The 14,991-nt window shown below is 34.6% G+C and overlaps 1 protein-coding gene and 1 long non-coding RNA gene across 2 annotated transcripts; both read left to right on the forward strand.

Moving 5' to 3' along the window:
• The first annotated feature begins 2,899 nt into the window (after nucleotides 1-2,899).
• Nucleotides 2,900-14,624, forward strand: LOC118263648 (uncharacterized). The gene is made up of 10 exons (XM_035575757.2): nucleotides 2,900-3,164; nucleotides 3,293-3,409; nucleotides 4,056-4,130; nucleotides 4,749-4,895; nucleotides 8,162-8,293; nucleotides 8,896-9,006; nucleotides 9,238-9,390; nucleotides 9,706-9,845; nucleotides 11,981-12,230; nucleotides 14,196-14,624. The coding sequence occupies exons 1-10, from the start codon at nucleotides 3,084-3,086 to the stop codon at nucleotides 14,364-14,366; spliced, it is 1,377 nt and encodes a 458-aa protein (XP_035431650.1). The 5' UTR covers nucleotides 2,900-3,083; the 3' UTR covers nucleotides 14,367-14,624.
• LOC126912410 (uncharacterized) lies at nucleotides 4,903-7,730 on the forward strand. Its single transcript, XR_007707113.1, has 2 exons — nucleotides 4,903-6,124; nucleotides 6,565-7,730. It is a non-coding gene; the product is annotated as an uncharacterized LOC126912410 (long non-coding RNA).
• Nucleotides 14,625-14,991: the final 367 nt, after the last annotated feature.

A 14,991-nucleotide genomic window follows, 5' to 3' on the forward strand; every position in this document is an offset into this window, starting at 1 on the left:
AACGATGAAACACAACGCCATCATTATTTGCCCCTGTCTTCAGCGAGCCCGCCGCACTTCACTTTAATTGGTCGGTTCCTGCCGCAAATGCTTCGCGGCAGGAATGGAGCATGGATGTGCAATATAACCTTACGAAAAATCAAAATAATGGTACCAATACCTACATTGTATTGCAGTGTAGGTAGATAGTCTTTAAAAAAGCAGAATAGAAAACGTCTGGGTGTCGCCCGTTCCCAAGGACAGGGACGGAATGCAAATTCTTCACAAAGAGCCTGCTTGGCCACCCAGACTATCGAGTAGAAGAAGGAAGAAACGGGGTATTTTTAAGTCACCTCTATTTCCTACGCTAAGTTGATTCACAATAATTAGATACCTATTTTTGTTAAAAAAAGTGTGAAGTCTGGAGATAGCAGGTTTGGAGCCCGGAGAAGTTGAGAGTATCTAATGAAAGTAAATTTTTTTCTACTTCACGTAGGTAAAAGAGCGGGTGGAAAGCTAGTAGACAAGAAACGAGTATAAAATAACATACCTAACTCAAGCCAAATTACGAAAAATCATTTTTAAATATTACCTACATGATATAGGTAGGTACTGTGAGAACCAATAACGCTTATATAGGTACCTAAGTACTTACCTGATAGTCGATGAAAAATATGGCTGACCACTTGATGAATGGTCCAACTCCCTTGTTGACAATAAAAGTTCAATTATAAACTTCGTATTCACCAATACCGACCAAAATATAGATTAATTGCCACTTTAAAGTCGATCAACCATTTAAAAAAAGTTAAAATAGCTTACTATCGAGAATTTATTCACCTGATTCACTGATTCCTGACGGGCGATGATTTACAATGGAGTAAAATTCTGAGGCTACTTTAGAGATGGTAACGAAGCAGGTTATCGACATCGATAAAGTTTACGATCCTCTGTAAATAGTACGATTGGTAGCATTAGGTAAGTTATGTACCTAAATTTTATTGGTAATTTTTTGTGATTAGGTATGTGAAAAATTTTGGCTTAAATGACAATCTATTACAATTACCTAGGTATCTATTTACCTCCCGGTTTATAAGAAACTTACTACATTACTATTATTATGCCTCGACGGGTGATACTTCGATTACCACATAAGTACTAAAAACTGCAAAGATTTTGGTAGGTATCTATATTAAAATTAGGTATCGTGAGTGACCCGGTTGTGGCCACTTTAAGAATTTTGTCGACTTTGAGGCTTTCTTAACTTATAGTTTTTGTTATCACGAACATATTTCTTGTAAAAAGTCATTTAACATGTATTAATCTTGCCTAAGAAAACCCTTTTTTTAAAGAACGTCCAGTAAAAAAATAACTGTATAAAAAAGAAAAAAAAAGGGAGTTTGTGCCATTTTTGGCCAGATTCGTGCCATTTCTGGCCACGGTCGTGTGCCAGTTCTGGCCATCAAAAAATACAATTAAAGTAATCAAAATTTATTAATTAAATTTGACATTTTAGAAACAATGGTTTTCATTTAGTCTGGAAAATATGAAATATTATTACTTCACTTGAATTTAACTTACAAATAAAGAGATCAACATTTATATGACGTTGGTAAAAGCTGCAAAGTAAACTGACCTCCCTTTGTGTGAAGGCAATTTATTGCATCTCTGAAAATGAAAAATATGTGTTTGTTGATATTATGTAAAGCCAAGGAAAAATAATAAATAAATTACGATAAATGACTAGAAGTGGGGCGTTTATGTACAAAAGTTTTGGCCAGCCGTGTGGCCAAAGATGGAGAAATTCATAATTTTGTCTCCATTAGTGGCCACCTTCTAATAATCCCACTTCAGAAACATATGGCGACAAAATAACTTTAGTTCCACTTAGACAATATATTCTTCATGTAGTATTAACATAAACATCCAAACAATAAGCAAAGATTAAAAAAATAAAAACCAAATCCTCACCCGCCCGCCTTAGCCTTTTTGTTAAGATCTTAACAATTTCACCCTCAACTAAAAAGAATGACTTGTTGCATCGAAGTGAAGTTTGACACATCAAAGCTGCCAACGGTATCAGTGTCTCCAATATTCAATATTTTAAATACTGTACATAACAGAGTAATTTATTTGTCCATGCCTTAGTTATAAATATTTGAAGGCCCAAGTGGCCACAAAGGGGTCGATGGCCACAACCGGGTCACTTGCCCTACCATCCGTATCATTACAGGTATAATAGTCATAAAAAAATACTATTAGGACGTGAAAATGAAATTGGTATTCAAATCAAATAAATTTCCACGTTCAGTCCATGGCGTTCCAGGCGATTGAAACAAACAAGTCGATAAAAAGGTATGTTGTCACATCACTACATAGTCCGGCGTCGTCGGTAGGGTCTGTACTTTTGCCTATATACAGGGTTTGTTTTATCGGCACTAGCTGATGTATGTATAATTGTCCCTTTCTGTTACACCAATACGTCGTATGTTGTCTTATTGCGCAGAGCTACAGCGTACGCCCGGTCACTTGTTACGTTATAACTGTTATGTTCGTTTCAGATGCATAAATCAATAACCATGACGTTCCCCCCAGCCTCCCTTATCCACAGATGTAAGTACCTATACCTGCACCTTGCAGTTTCCAATCTGATCTCGAGCAACAAGTCGGTAACATTATTATTCCACCTCTCCATAAATACGTTTCGATTGAGTGTTCAATCGCGTTCGTCTTCTTCCCGCGTAAAGAAACTTAGTCAAAATTAATCTTCTAAACATGCTTGTTAATATTGTGATAGTCAGCTTCGTAATCTCCATGCAAAATATCACCTTCGATAAATACGTAAGAGCTTTTTTACAATTATACTTTTTGCTAAATAACCGAGTAACCAAAAACTCTGGCCATTATTAAAATTTGATTAATATTTGACATTTCTTAAAAGATTCTTGGTAGTTGTGATTATTTTGTATAGTTAATTTGATTTCGTAATATTTTGCTTCCTAATCATAATCTTTTACAAAGAAGTGACCATTATACCTAGTCTTTGTTATATAAATTGATATTGGATATTTTTCCGAGTGTTTTTATACAATATATTAGTGTTAATGCCTCAATCAGAATACTGGCCGTTTAACAAAGGGAAGACAGCAGAAAATGTTGAATGCAACGATGAAGCTTCAATTTTAGTATGTTTTGTACCGCATTATATGATTTCTGTTCAATTTTTATAATGGCAGGGTCTAAATGCAACATTAGTTAGTATTGTCATTAGGTTTTCCTCAGGTATTTCTATGTCCTTATCTCAAATTTTCAGCAAAAACAACTGGGGGATATGGAGGGCGAGGTTAAATCGATACAAATGGAGTTAGCAGCAATTAGACGAAATAGAATGGATTTATATGCTCGTATGCATTCCACAGCACTTGTTTCGGTAAGCAACTATTTCCATATTAGGTACCTATATCTTCTAGTTAGTACAAGTTCTTAATTCAATAGTGCTTATAATATGTTTTTTTTTTAAATAAAATATAAGTAGCAGTGAGAAAATTTTTTGCAGCTGCAGCAGTAAGTGTAATATAAGTCTCGTTGCAATCTGTGCGCCTGATGAAATATTTCTGCAATTACTTTTGTTAGGGCAACAGGTTGCTCAGTAATATTCACATTACTCCTCACTTTATTCCTCATTTTCATATGTACCTATCCCTTTTTTTGAGGCAGAAAAACAATCATATGACTTCTCCCGCCCTATGTGACCCGAAAGAGAGTGTCAGACTCGTATTGCCTAAAAACCACCTTGTTGTTCCTACACAGCCTTTGAGCCGCAACGCCGGTAACCCCTTGGGTTGTTCACAGCTCCGGAATTTATACCTATCCCTGAGCTTCTTACCAGGCTTAGGTAGTTATGTTAATTATCCTTGTTAATATTGTAGGAAACAGTTTTGGTTGTCAAAATGTAAAATATTCTTTAGATGGCTATTAGGGAGGTACATAATACATAGTAGATATTATATATTTTGCTAAGAAAGTATTTAAGCGTCTATCTGCTGTTTAAAAGTTTATTTTGTACGGCTTTACAGGATACTGAAGAAGTAATGAAGATAGAGCAACAAGAATCAAACCTGTTGGAGGAAGACTCTATAATATATCCAGAAGTAAGTTTCGCCTTTTTATTACTTAGGTATCTACCTATTACCTATAAAATTATTTTTGTACCTATCACGTTTTTCTATTACTTTCTCAATAAAAATAACTACAACACTACAAAAAATAGCACATCGCGCACCTAAGTAAGTATTGCTTTTTAAAAGGCTGGCGTAGGTATATTTTTATTGGATTGTTCCATGTCGTAGCGTAGCTGATGTGTCAACCTCAGACAGGATTAAAATCAACGCCACGTCTAGCTTGTGGCTTTTGTGTCAATTAAAATATTGCGTTGCGATTAATGGACACAAAAAATCTTTCACTATTGCCCGCGATACTTCTGGCAGCAATTGGGTTCTGGGTCGCACCCACACCCGCACCCGCACCCAAACCTACACCCACAATCACACAATACCGATACTCCTTTGTCCCTTTTCGGGTCATCGGGTCTCAAGCAAATGTTGTGCTGAATTGCAGCTAAATCTGTTGCGCAGCGCTGAATCCATGTAACTGCGCAAATATAATACCTATAGATATCTTGTTTACGCAATAATCCCCGCCTAAGACATGTTTCAATCTTTGTAGATTAGACAAATTTTAATTTATGATGAATTCTTACCATTATTTAGATTGCAAAACTTCGAGAGGAATTAATAAAGGCCAAAAATTTAGCTGACGAAGAACGATTTCAGCGAGAGAAATATGAAGCCAAATTGAAAGACCTGGAACTAAAACTTAACAACATTTGCAGTGCTGGAATGATAGCTGAAATTAAGGTACAATAACTTTATCTCTCTAATAACTTTGGCATGTGTATTGTTTTTACTCGCCGAGCAGTATTTTTGTAGAATATCCAGTTGGAAATGAGTAGATTCCCTATTATACCTAACTACTACGTACCTACCTAACTACAAGCTAGAGAAAAATGAACTATTTACAACGCCTCTATTCTATTAATTTCCAATCATCCTATCATGTCGTAACCCGATTTCATAACAAGATGACCGGCGATGCATTGATGCAAGATAATACGCGTTCAAAAGTCAATTAAGTAGACGACAACACTGTCATACATACACCTAGGTATCTAGCTACCTACGTAACAGGAAACTGGGTTGTGGAGTAAAGCAGCGTCCTGTTTAAGTGACCTACCTACCTATATTTAGGTTTCCATGAGGGGAGCAATGTCCGGCTGAAGTAGCGTTTGGGTGCACTGTTAAGTATTCATTTTTGTCCATATATGGAAAACGAACAGTCATACAACTAGATTTAAAACATATACGTGACAAAGCCTTAATTTGAGGTTTATACGATTAGTAATAGAAAGTAGAAAAGCAAGTACCTATAAGGTAGGTACTGGTAGGTGCTGATATAGGTACCTAATTATCGTCACGCGACTATTGCACAGGAAACTTGGGAGTAACTGATATCTTACGACTTTAACTAAATTATTTAGTAAAATATACAACCAGGTATAAAGCAGTAGAGGATGAGAGTATTGAGGAGCAAATAGACAGATGCTATTTTAACCTGCATGTATCTAGTCTAGGCACACACCTCTTTTATTTATAGTTTCTACTTATTACGTTATTATAAATATTGATGGGGATTATTATTTTCGCTTCATGTGGGTAGTTGGTTCCGTGTTTTGACTTATGAAAATAAATTCCTTAGTATGATTTATTATTTAAGTAGGTATGTTGACTAATGCTTAATGACACTTTATGTATATCTACTTACTTAATAGATGGTACTTAGAATAACGGGCCCTAGGATCAATAAATCTTTTAACAGGTAGGTACTATTTTGTAACGTGGCATGTTCTACTTTAATTTTGCCTCTTCCCGTTTTGAAATGCTTGCCAATATTTGTAGAAGTTTGCATGTACCTAATGCACTTAAGCACAGCAAGCAACCCGTGCCGTGAATGTGGTAGAACATGCAGTCGAAAACAATCACGACGTGGAGCGCACTTTTGTTTTTATTAAATACGGGCAGCGTAAACTGTAAGTATTTTTATATATTTATCAGTATACTAGTGACCCGTCTTAGCTTCGCATGAGTGCAATGATATAATAAATTATGCTTGTTTTATTCATATAAACCGTATGAATCATTCGTATATCTATTAAAAAAAACGCATCATAATCCGTAGTTTTAAAGATTTAAGAATACAAAGGGACATAGGGACAGAGAAAGCTTTGAAGAACACTTTGTTTCATACTATGTAGTGACGACGTGCGTGTGTTTTGTCTATAGGACCATTATAGACAAAACACTGCTACCATCTTTATTTAGCTTTCTCCAGTATTCCATGTAATCGTTATTTGGTTTACCCATGTGCCATGCCCTAATAACGTGTACAAAAATATGTGTAGGCCTTATTATGTCACATTTAGAAAAGTATCACAGTAATATGTATGTAATAAAAACCATTGTTTTTCAGTAACATCATAGAACATCGGATCACCAGCTTCTACCACAAGGAAAATCGGGGCAATAGATTTCATAACAGATGGAAAACGCAGTTAATATGAGAGAAAGGGGTATTTTATCTACATAGCGTTAAAGGGGTGAATAGAATTCGTGGGGTCAATAAAAATTGTGTTCCTCCTAAACTTATATTGTTGTGCCCGACAGGGTCCACATTGTGTCCTAGTTAAGTATACCACCTAAGCCTTACACGTGGAAAGCAATAAAGTATTGAGATACAGAAGAGGGGTGAGTAGATATTGGGGAATTCTTTATAGTATCTAATTCAACCCATTCATGTACCTATTCGTCTCTCGAATTCTATTCACCCTGTATTACTCGGTATGCTGCTGCAGCCAGATATAACTTCCCAAGAAGAACTTTACCCAACCATCTAAAGAGTGGTTCGATTACACGAAAGCTAGGTCGGTCGCTATATTGGCTACAGAACAAAAAGCTGGAGAAGAATCCCGTCAGAAGAATCCTTCGTTTGGTTGACGTTGGAATGCCGATGACTTCAAAGATAATGCTTTTACATATAGTAGTGGTCGCCTAGTGGTCGAAATTCAACCATATACGATTTAATTTACAATACCACTTAACATACGTTCAAGGATAATTTTTATTTAACTCAAACTCAAACAAACTCTTTTATAAAACTCTATTCATATAAGACGTGAGAATATCATCGCAATGTCTATCGATTTTGACGTTTTGTCAAATACGATCAGATACTATGCATGTGTGTGTAATGTTTTATTTATTGATTTAATGTACTTTATAAGCTTTATTTTTGAAAAATATTAGCGTTCTGCACTTCTCCTACACATAAACTATAAATGTGCCAAATTTTATGCTCCTACGTCCGCGCAATTTTCGTAAAAAGCGGTCCAAAGTTTTTGCATCACGTATTAATATATAGCTATAGAGATATTCGTTATTAAGTCTTATATGTCTAATAATATTCGTTAAGTATAATGATAATGACCAAAAGTAACTAATAAGATCTCATTAGATTTTGATATAGGTAGTGATAGAGTTTCGTGTTAATTAAGAATTTGAATACTTACTTAATACTAGTTTAACTGAGGCGTTCATATTATAAGGTTTAATAAATAAATATAAGTTTTTGTAATTTTATACCGCATTTTTATTTTAAACCTACGAGGTTGGTAGTAAAAAAGTAAGGTTGGCCTTTTTTGGTGACCTTACCTTACTAAGCACACATTAGTACTAGGTAGGTACCAAGAGTAGCTGTACCTAAGTAGTATCTAGGTATCAGTACTACATAAATCTCGGGAATTCTAGATTTTCAGTTAGTTAATATAAATATATCATCACCTACTTACCTTAAAATCCATTTTTATTCATTTTTATATTTTGGAAAACCAACAGCAGTTATACAGGGCAAAATAACGTCAGAAAGCCAATTATACAATTACTGTTATGTTGTAAGCAAGTACTCGTGAATACAGAAGTTTTCCATAACTATAGCCGTACGCAACGTAATCAGTTAGGAAGATTCCAATGTAATTGTTCTATCTAATTAACCGTTTTTTCTCGAACAATAGGAATCGAAGAAATCTTCCGCAGAAGAATTGACAGTGTTAAAAACACAAGTGCGTGATATGCGAGAAGAAACAGAAGAGCTTAAGATTACTCTAGTTGAAAAATCTGAACAGTTACAGGAATATCGTATTAAGGTACTTAAACAATTTATATACCTTCGAGTACTACAAAGTGTAGTATTTACAAAATGTCTGGGCTATAAGATATACCCTACAGCATTTGGAAGACACCAGGGCTACTCATAGAAGAGCTCCAGAACCCTCATAGTGCATTGCCTGTTACGGCACATTTCTAGTAAGTCCCACGTCTCCCTAGAGTCTCGCTGTGTACGGCCGGCGCGTGACCTCCGTGCCACTGTATTCTCTGACGTCACTATAAAGCGAGTGACGCCTATTAGAGTCCCCTCTCTATGCACCCGTGACCCCAAAAGTCCAAATGCACGTGATGCAGCCAGGATATTATATTAACGTGCCGTTCCCATAGACCTAGACAGAGAAGGAGCATCCTATATGATATGAAGTTCTTTCGTTGCATTCACATAATATTTCAATCAGTCCATAGTTATGATAGATATACATAAGTTCATCGGTTGTAGCTGCTTTTAAGTTTTAAGGTTTGCCTTAGAAAACAATATTCAGTTAAATAGTTACTATTTTGTATCATGGTAAGGTGGCCAAACAGCTACGATAATGACCATTGTACCTACTAGTGTTTTAAACGTCATTTATTTGTTTAGTATCTTCAAGCTCAGCAACGAGTTGAAGAGCTCAAGCGTCAGTTAGATATTATAGAATTCGACAACAAACAAGTATCTGATCAAATACAAATAGAAATTCAAAAAATGAAGGTAAACTCTACATATATTTCAATATTTTTTCTTTAGAGTTGCTAGAGTCAAGGTTCTATAACAAGTAGCGACATCAGTCTAATGAAATAAACACCAGAGAAGCACAATACCAAGTGTAGTCGTATTTAATTTAGCACTGTAGTACTAGATGGCGTTATTGTCAAAAGTTTGTGTCGAATATCATAAATTCATTTGGGTATTAGTAATACTAATGTTTTTTCAAACTTAAAGATGCAATTCCAAGAAAAGTTGCAAGAGCTGGCTCCTTTGCCAGATTTATTAAAAGGAGCTCAAATACAACTGCAGGAGGCTAAGCAACTGCAGCGATTAGCCGAAGACAGCTCGGAACAGCTTTCTAATGAATTACTTCGAGTAAAGGAAAAGGTATACTTACTCCTATATTTCCTACTCAGATCTTAAAAATTTCTTACAGTACACTTCAAGAATAATGGTTTAATTGTCGCAATTATATTATGTACTTATATAACGGTCATTTTTAATATCCTTCCATTTCCCTAACAAAGAACTTAGGCACAGCCTATATGGTATAATAAGTGTAGATAGGTTAAAGGTAAGTACTATACTTTAAAATAAAATTACCCTCTTGCATTAGGTAAGTAGGTACCTGGTATCTCAATGCAAGTAATAGTATTTGTATATTATAAACAGCTCAGAGAAAACGTCTTTGTTTATTTCCAGTTAGTCATAGCTGTCAATAATCTAAATCAGGAGAAGGTGGAAAAATCCAAACTCCTTGATGAGAACAAATTTTTGAGAGCAGCCCTTGAAGACAAAAATAAGGAAGTCGATGAAGTGACAAAAAAGTCGGATGAGTACAAGTGAGATTTATTTTGTGCTAAAATATGAGAGAGACATTAAAATATACACTAAGTTATTGCAATGTCATCATTCACCCTCTGAAAAGTATTACCTACAGTAGGTATGTTATGTTAAAAGTTTTATTTATTGAGTAGGGGAATCCAACAAGGAATACACTTCACTCCACGTATCACACGAATAACAGAGAATACATTAAAAACTATGTTCTTCCTCAACTAGAGGAGGCCACTTAATTTAGTAAAAAGGTTTTCTAACTAAAATCAATACACAAAGTGGAAAATAAGGCACACAAATAAACATAAGACATAATCAGGCATAGTCAAAATTTCATACATAATTAAATACTTATTGAAAATAATGATATTAAATAAAACCATGTTAAAAAACAATAATTTTAATCAATCAATAATTAAGTAAGAGACTATAAATAATTAACTCCAATGATCATTAAACTTACGGAAAGTGTTCTGGAAGATGTCGATATTATCACACGTTTCTAAGTTACATACTGTTATATATGTATTATAAAGTAAGTCTAGTAGCTATTGCTGAATGTTTACCCAAGTTAGTTCGAACTTTCGGCATATGCACTAACTTGGCTGTATTCTGTGACTTGGCTTTGCGTGGGATCCCTTTAGGTATGTTACTACTTAATTTTGCTTAATATATTCTGGACAGTCGATACGGTTATTCAGCAGTTTATAGAGGAAAAGTAGATCCGAGATAGTACGACGTGCACGTGATACAAGAGACAAGAGAATTTGGCAATAGTTGCATTATTTAGGTATTTGCAGGTGATCAATCTTCTATCTTACTAAAGTTTTCATCGAACTAGTTTTAGTAGGCTTTCTTAACCTTTTTGGATCTTACCAAGTGCCTAAAGGACACGGGGCGTTAAGACTAGGACTAGACGACGTCATAATAAATTCTGGCATCCAACCTTATTTCAAATCCGGAGCTGCGGACTACCTAGTGGGTTTACCGGGGCTTCGGGTCGAAAAGCAGGAGTAGGAACGGGGTGGTTTTTAGTCATTAAAAGTCTGACACTCTCTCTCGCCTCGCTCAAGGCGGGAGAAGACATTGGATGATACTCCCCCTTAAAAAAAAATCTATTAAAAATCCCACATATATTCCAAGCTGTTTCTGAACGTGTTTCGTTAAAGGACCAAGGTTTATCTAGCTAAATATTCAAAATTGGTGTCAGAATAGAAGTCATAGCTATCGAATCATAAAATCTGTTCAATTTATTCAAGTCCTGGTGCAGTACAGATTATCTTGAGCATATTTAGTGCCGTTGGACAATTTGTTTCGCAATTTTCGTAGTTGTAAACTAATATAATTCTAGGTTTCATAAATTTAATCTTTCGACGACTTAATCTGTGTAGGTAATTAGTAAAGACTTTTAATTATTGCAGTTATGAGGCGATGCATTTTCCCAGATTTATTTTTGGTTTGGAAGCAGGTTTGTAGGGTGGTGCACAACACCCTCACACCACAACACCCCATGCCGTTTGCTACAGCTGATTTGTCATGTTGACTTATTTTATAGCTACCAACTCGATTACAAGAACATCACATCACTAATACATAATATTTGTATTATTATATTATATTATATGAAGTTCTCTTTATATTTAAGAGTAAATAGAACATATTAAAAACTGCTAGGTACTAGGTGTTACAATCTTGGTAATCACACTGAGTACTTTTTATCCCGATAAAGTATATAGTTATTCTAAAAAACTATTTTAATTCTCGATCCCTAGATACGATTACTGTACCAAACGCAAATAGTATTGTCGCAGTGGGTCTTAGGTTCAGTGCCGGTGGTCGAAATTAGCTTGTAACTCACGTCGTTGCGGTTCACTCGTGGCGCGAGACGCAGCGCTGGAGATTTCAACAATAATAAAAATGCGAATGTTTATGAGTTTGCGTGTATGTTTGTCACTCAATTACGTCAAAATGGCTGAGGGGATTAGGATGAAATTTGGAACCAGGATAGATTATGGTCCGGAATACACATAGGACACTTTTATCTCACGGGCCGCTGGCAGCAGCGGCTTCACCAGCTAGTGTTTTGATAACATCATTTAGATTAAAACATTTATGTCTTATCGTTTCATTTCCATTGTAGATGTAAAGCATTGAGGATCGAAGAGAAACTGACACAACAAGAAATAAGGTACAAAGAGAAGGCTACCGAATGCGCTCAGCTTCTGAAGGATTTAGAAGAATCAAGGATTGAAAACAGTCGATCCTTGGGTCGTTGTAAGGAAAGGGCAGATTCCATGCGCAGATACTTACAAACGCAAATTTCAGAACTAGAACGTCAGTTAATACAGAGCCGAGCTCACTGTCGAGCTTGCCAAAAAGAGAGGGACGAGGTACATAGAAAATATAAAATATCATACAATATATTTTAATTTCTAGTAAATGGTAGTCAACGGAGTACTGTATGTGTATGATTTGCGAATAGATAGCCGTATTTACGTTGTACGTATGTAGATTTATTTCTAATGTACTTAGTTTAAATATCATCTCTCTCATTATTTGTCTCCGTTCTCGTTATGTGTTCTTTATTTAACCATCAATATTTTTTTAAAGTTGTAGGTATATAGTTGGTTGTCATTTTTGAGTAAGATAGATAAATAAAACTTTGGCTTGAACCATGGACGGAGAAAGGTCCAAATGAGACGTTCAAAATGGAATTTGGACTGGTTCAGATATGTCCTAATCAACATGAAAAATCAGAGTGCTTCCTTTAGACAGCCTACTGCTTACAATTAAAGCGAATCACTCAATCTCGAAACATTCACACGGAATGGTGTCTTATCCTAAACTGATACAACTTGTCTGGTAGAGCCGATACAACATTTTTTTTGCCCCACGGTAAAAAATCCTCATACCCTCTTACCAAGGGAGAACGAAGGGAATTTTCAGTATCTTACTGACTAAAACCACCCCGGTGTGCACACGTGGGCACGAGGAAGAGGAAATCAAATTTTCTTGTAGCGTAGAGCCGTATAAGACAGAGACAAGTACTTATAAATAATTCGAATATAATAAGCTTGGTATAATAAAATCATAACACTAACTAATCAAAATGATTTTAAATACATAAATAAATAAATATTCTAAAATCGTGGTTAACCTCAGTTATTTTGGAAAACGTACGTCATTGGCGAACTTTGGTAACGGCACGAGACATTTTGTTAAATTATTAATTTAAAATCTACAATAATCTACATATACCGGTGGTATTTAAGTGGTAAGGTTAGCATATCTTCTTGTAATTAGTATCTAATGAAGTGATATAACGGAAATTATGAACAAAACTGTATTTAGAATAGAATCAGGCGTTACTTTGCGGAAATCTATGCTATACTAATAATACAATAGATTTTTAGTTTTAATTCCGCTTATACATTTATTTTTTAACAGTTGTGCAGCACAGAGGTGCATCATAAAAACAATTATATTGCATTTTATGTGTGTGTTATTGTTGGGCGAAATATGTATTTATTCACACATTGTGTAAGTCTTCCGTATGTGTATCGAAATTATGCCGAAGAAAATATTTTTATATAGGAAACAGGATCAATAAATATATTGTTTAGTCCGTTTATGAAAACTTAAGTACTTATTAGTCGAACTGGCAATTCGTAATTGTATATGTACTTGCTTATTTCTTGTTTATATGCTTCGTGCATGTTTGAAATTGACAGTTGAATTGCTATCAATAAATAACAATACATACCTAATCATAATGAATACATGAAACGTCTTAATTACCCTCTTGTTATACCTACAGCCTAGGTAATGATGATTGAGATGATAGATTAAAATAATATGTAAGTCTGTAATAAATCTAATATATACATAACTATTTATTTAATAAACTACCATTAATCGACGAGCATGCACGAAAAGACTGATAACTGTTGATGAAGCGAAAGAGGTATATAAGATTCCTAGCAATTGGCGTTCCATTGTCTCTGCCTACCATGGGAGACAGGCGTGAGGATATGTATGTATGTATGTATGTATGTATGTATGTATTTATTTAATATCTTTTTCGCTCTAATCTATTTTATATTTTTATGGTGGATTTTGTTTATCTATTCACTGGTCACCACTCTATGTTATTACCTAGTATTCTTATAATGTTGGTGTCTATCTAGGTATCTGAATTTAGAGAACTATTAAGATTTAATTTTAATGATAGTAGTTATGTTTTGTGTTTACAACCCTTATGACATCTACTAAAATGTCACCCTGCTGCAGTGTGATATCCCTCAGCGGGGAAAGTGAAAATGTTCTTATCCATATGTATTAAACTCTGTTTTCAGATCCGTCAACGAATGCAAATACAAATAAACAATTTGCAAGAAAACTTCGAATTAGTAGAGATTAGACTTCGTGCTCTCCAAAATCAAGTAACATCTTTGAAAAACAGTTACACAATAATACTGGCCGACAATGAAGAAATAACAGAATTAAACAAGATTAATACTACTTAAATTGAATGTGCCTCGTTTCCCAGAGCTTTGTGACCGAGTATCCATGCAACCATGTTGCTGAGAAAAAAAAGGTGAAAGAAAAAGTAGCACAATAATCTCTTTTTAAATTTGAATATTATTAACAATCGTCGACGTAGTTACATACTAATTCCATTTAAGCTATTAAAATTATTTTCTATACTAACAGAAATGTACAAAAAAATTTTATGTCTTTACAATTTATTATTAAACTGTTCATGTGTCTGATGTAGTGCCTAATTATTGTTTTATTTCATAGTTGCAATTAGTTACCTATACATTTGGTTCGACTTATACTCGTGCACTTTATCAGCAAATGATTTTACTTAGTTCTGCTTCATGATAAAATCTTCAATAGGATTTTTAAGTAACAAGAACAATAGTAAGACAATTGCCTACTTCGAATACGAGACGAATTATCATAGAATAGGTTCTACATAATTAATTATTAGCTCTTATTAAATCGACCATCAAAATAGCTGTAGAAAATGAAACAAAACCTTTGTGTATATATGTACCTATACAGGCAACCTATACATGGAAAGTTACCTAGAAAATAAATAACAACGTAACGAAATAAATGGATGGAATATAAAACGTAATAGGA

The sequence above is a fragment of the Spodoptera frugiperda genome, chromosome 25 (assembly GCF_023101765.2).
Source record: "Spodoptera frugiperda isolate SF20-4 chromosome 25, AGI-APGP_CSIRO_Sfru_2.0, whole genome shotgun sequence".
In the NCBI taxonomy this organism is placed as follows: Eukaryota; Metazoa; Arthropoda; class Insecta; order Lepidoptera; family Noctuidae; genus Spodoptera; species Spodoptera frugiperda.

What these genes read in the sequence shown, in the direction of transcription:
- LOC118263648 (XM_035575757.2), top strand. Translation starts at nt 3,084, where the DNA reads ATGCCTCAATCAGAATACTGGCCGTTTAACAAAGGGAAGACAGCAGAA. An exon ending in ACGATGAAGCTTCAATTTTA is followed by an intron (nt 3,165 to 3,292) that starts GTATGTTTTGTA and finishes TCAAATTTTCAG; the next exon opens with CAAAAACAACTGGGGGATAT. An exon ending in TAGAAATTCAAAAAATGAAG is followed by an intron (nt 9,007 to 9,237) that starts GTAAACTCTACA and finishes TCAAACTTAAAG; the next exon opens with ATGCAATTCCAAGAAAAGTT.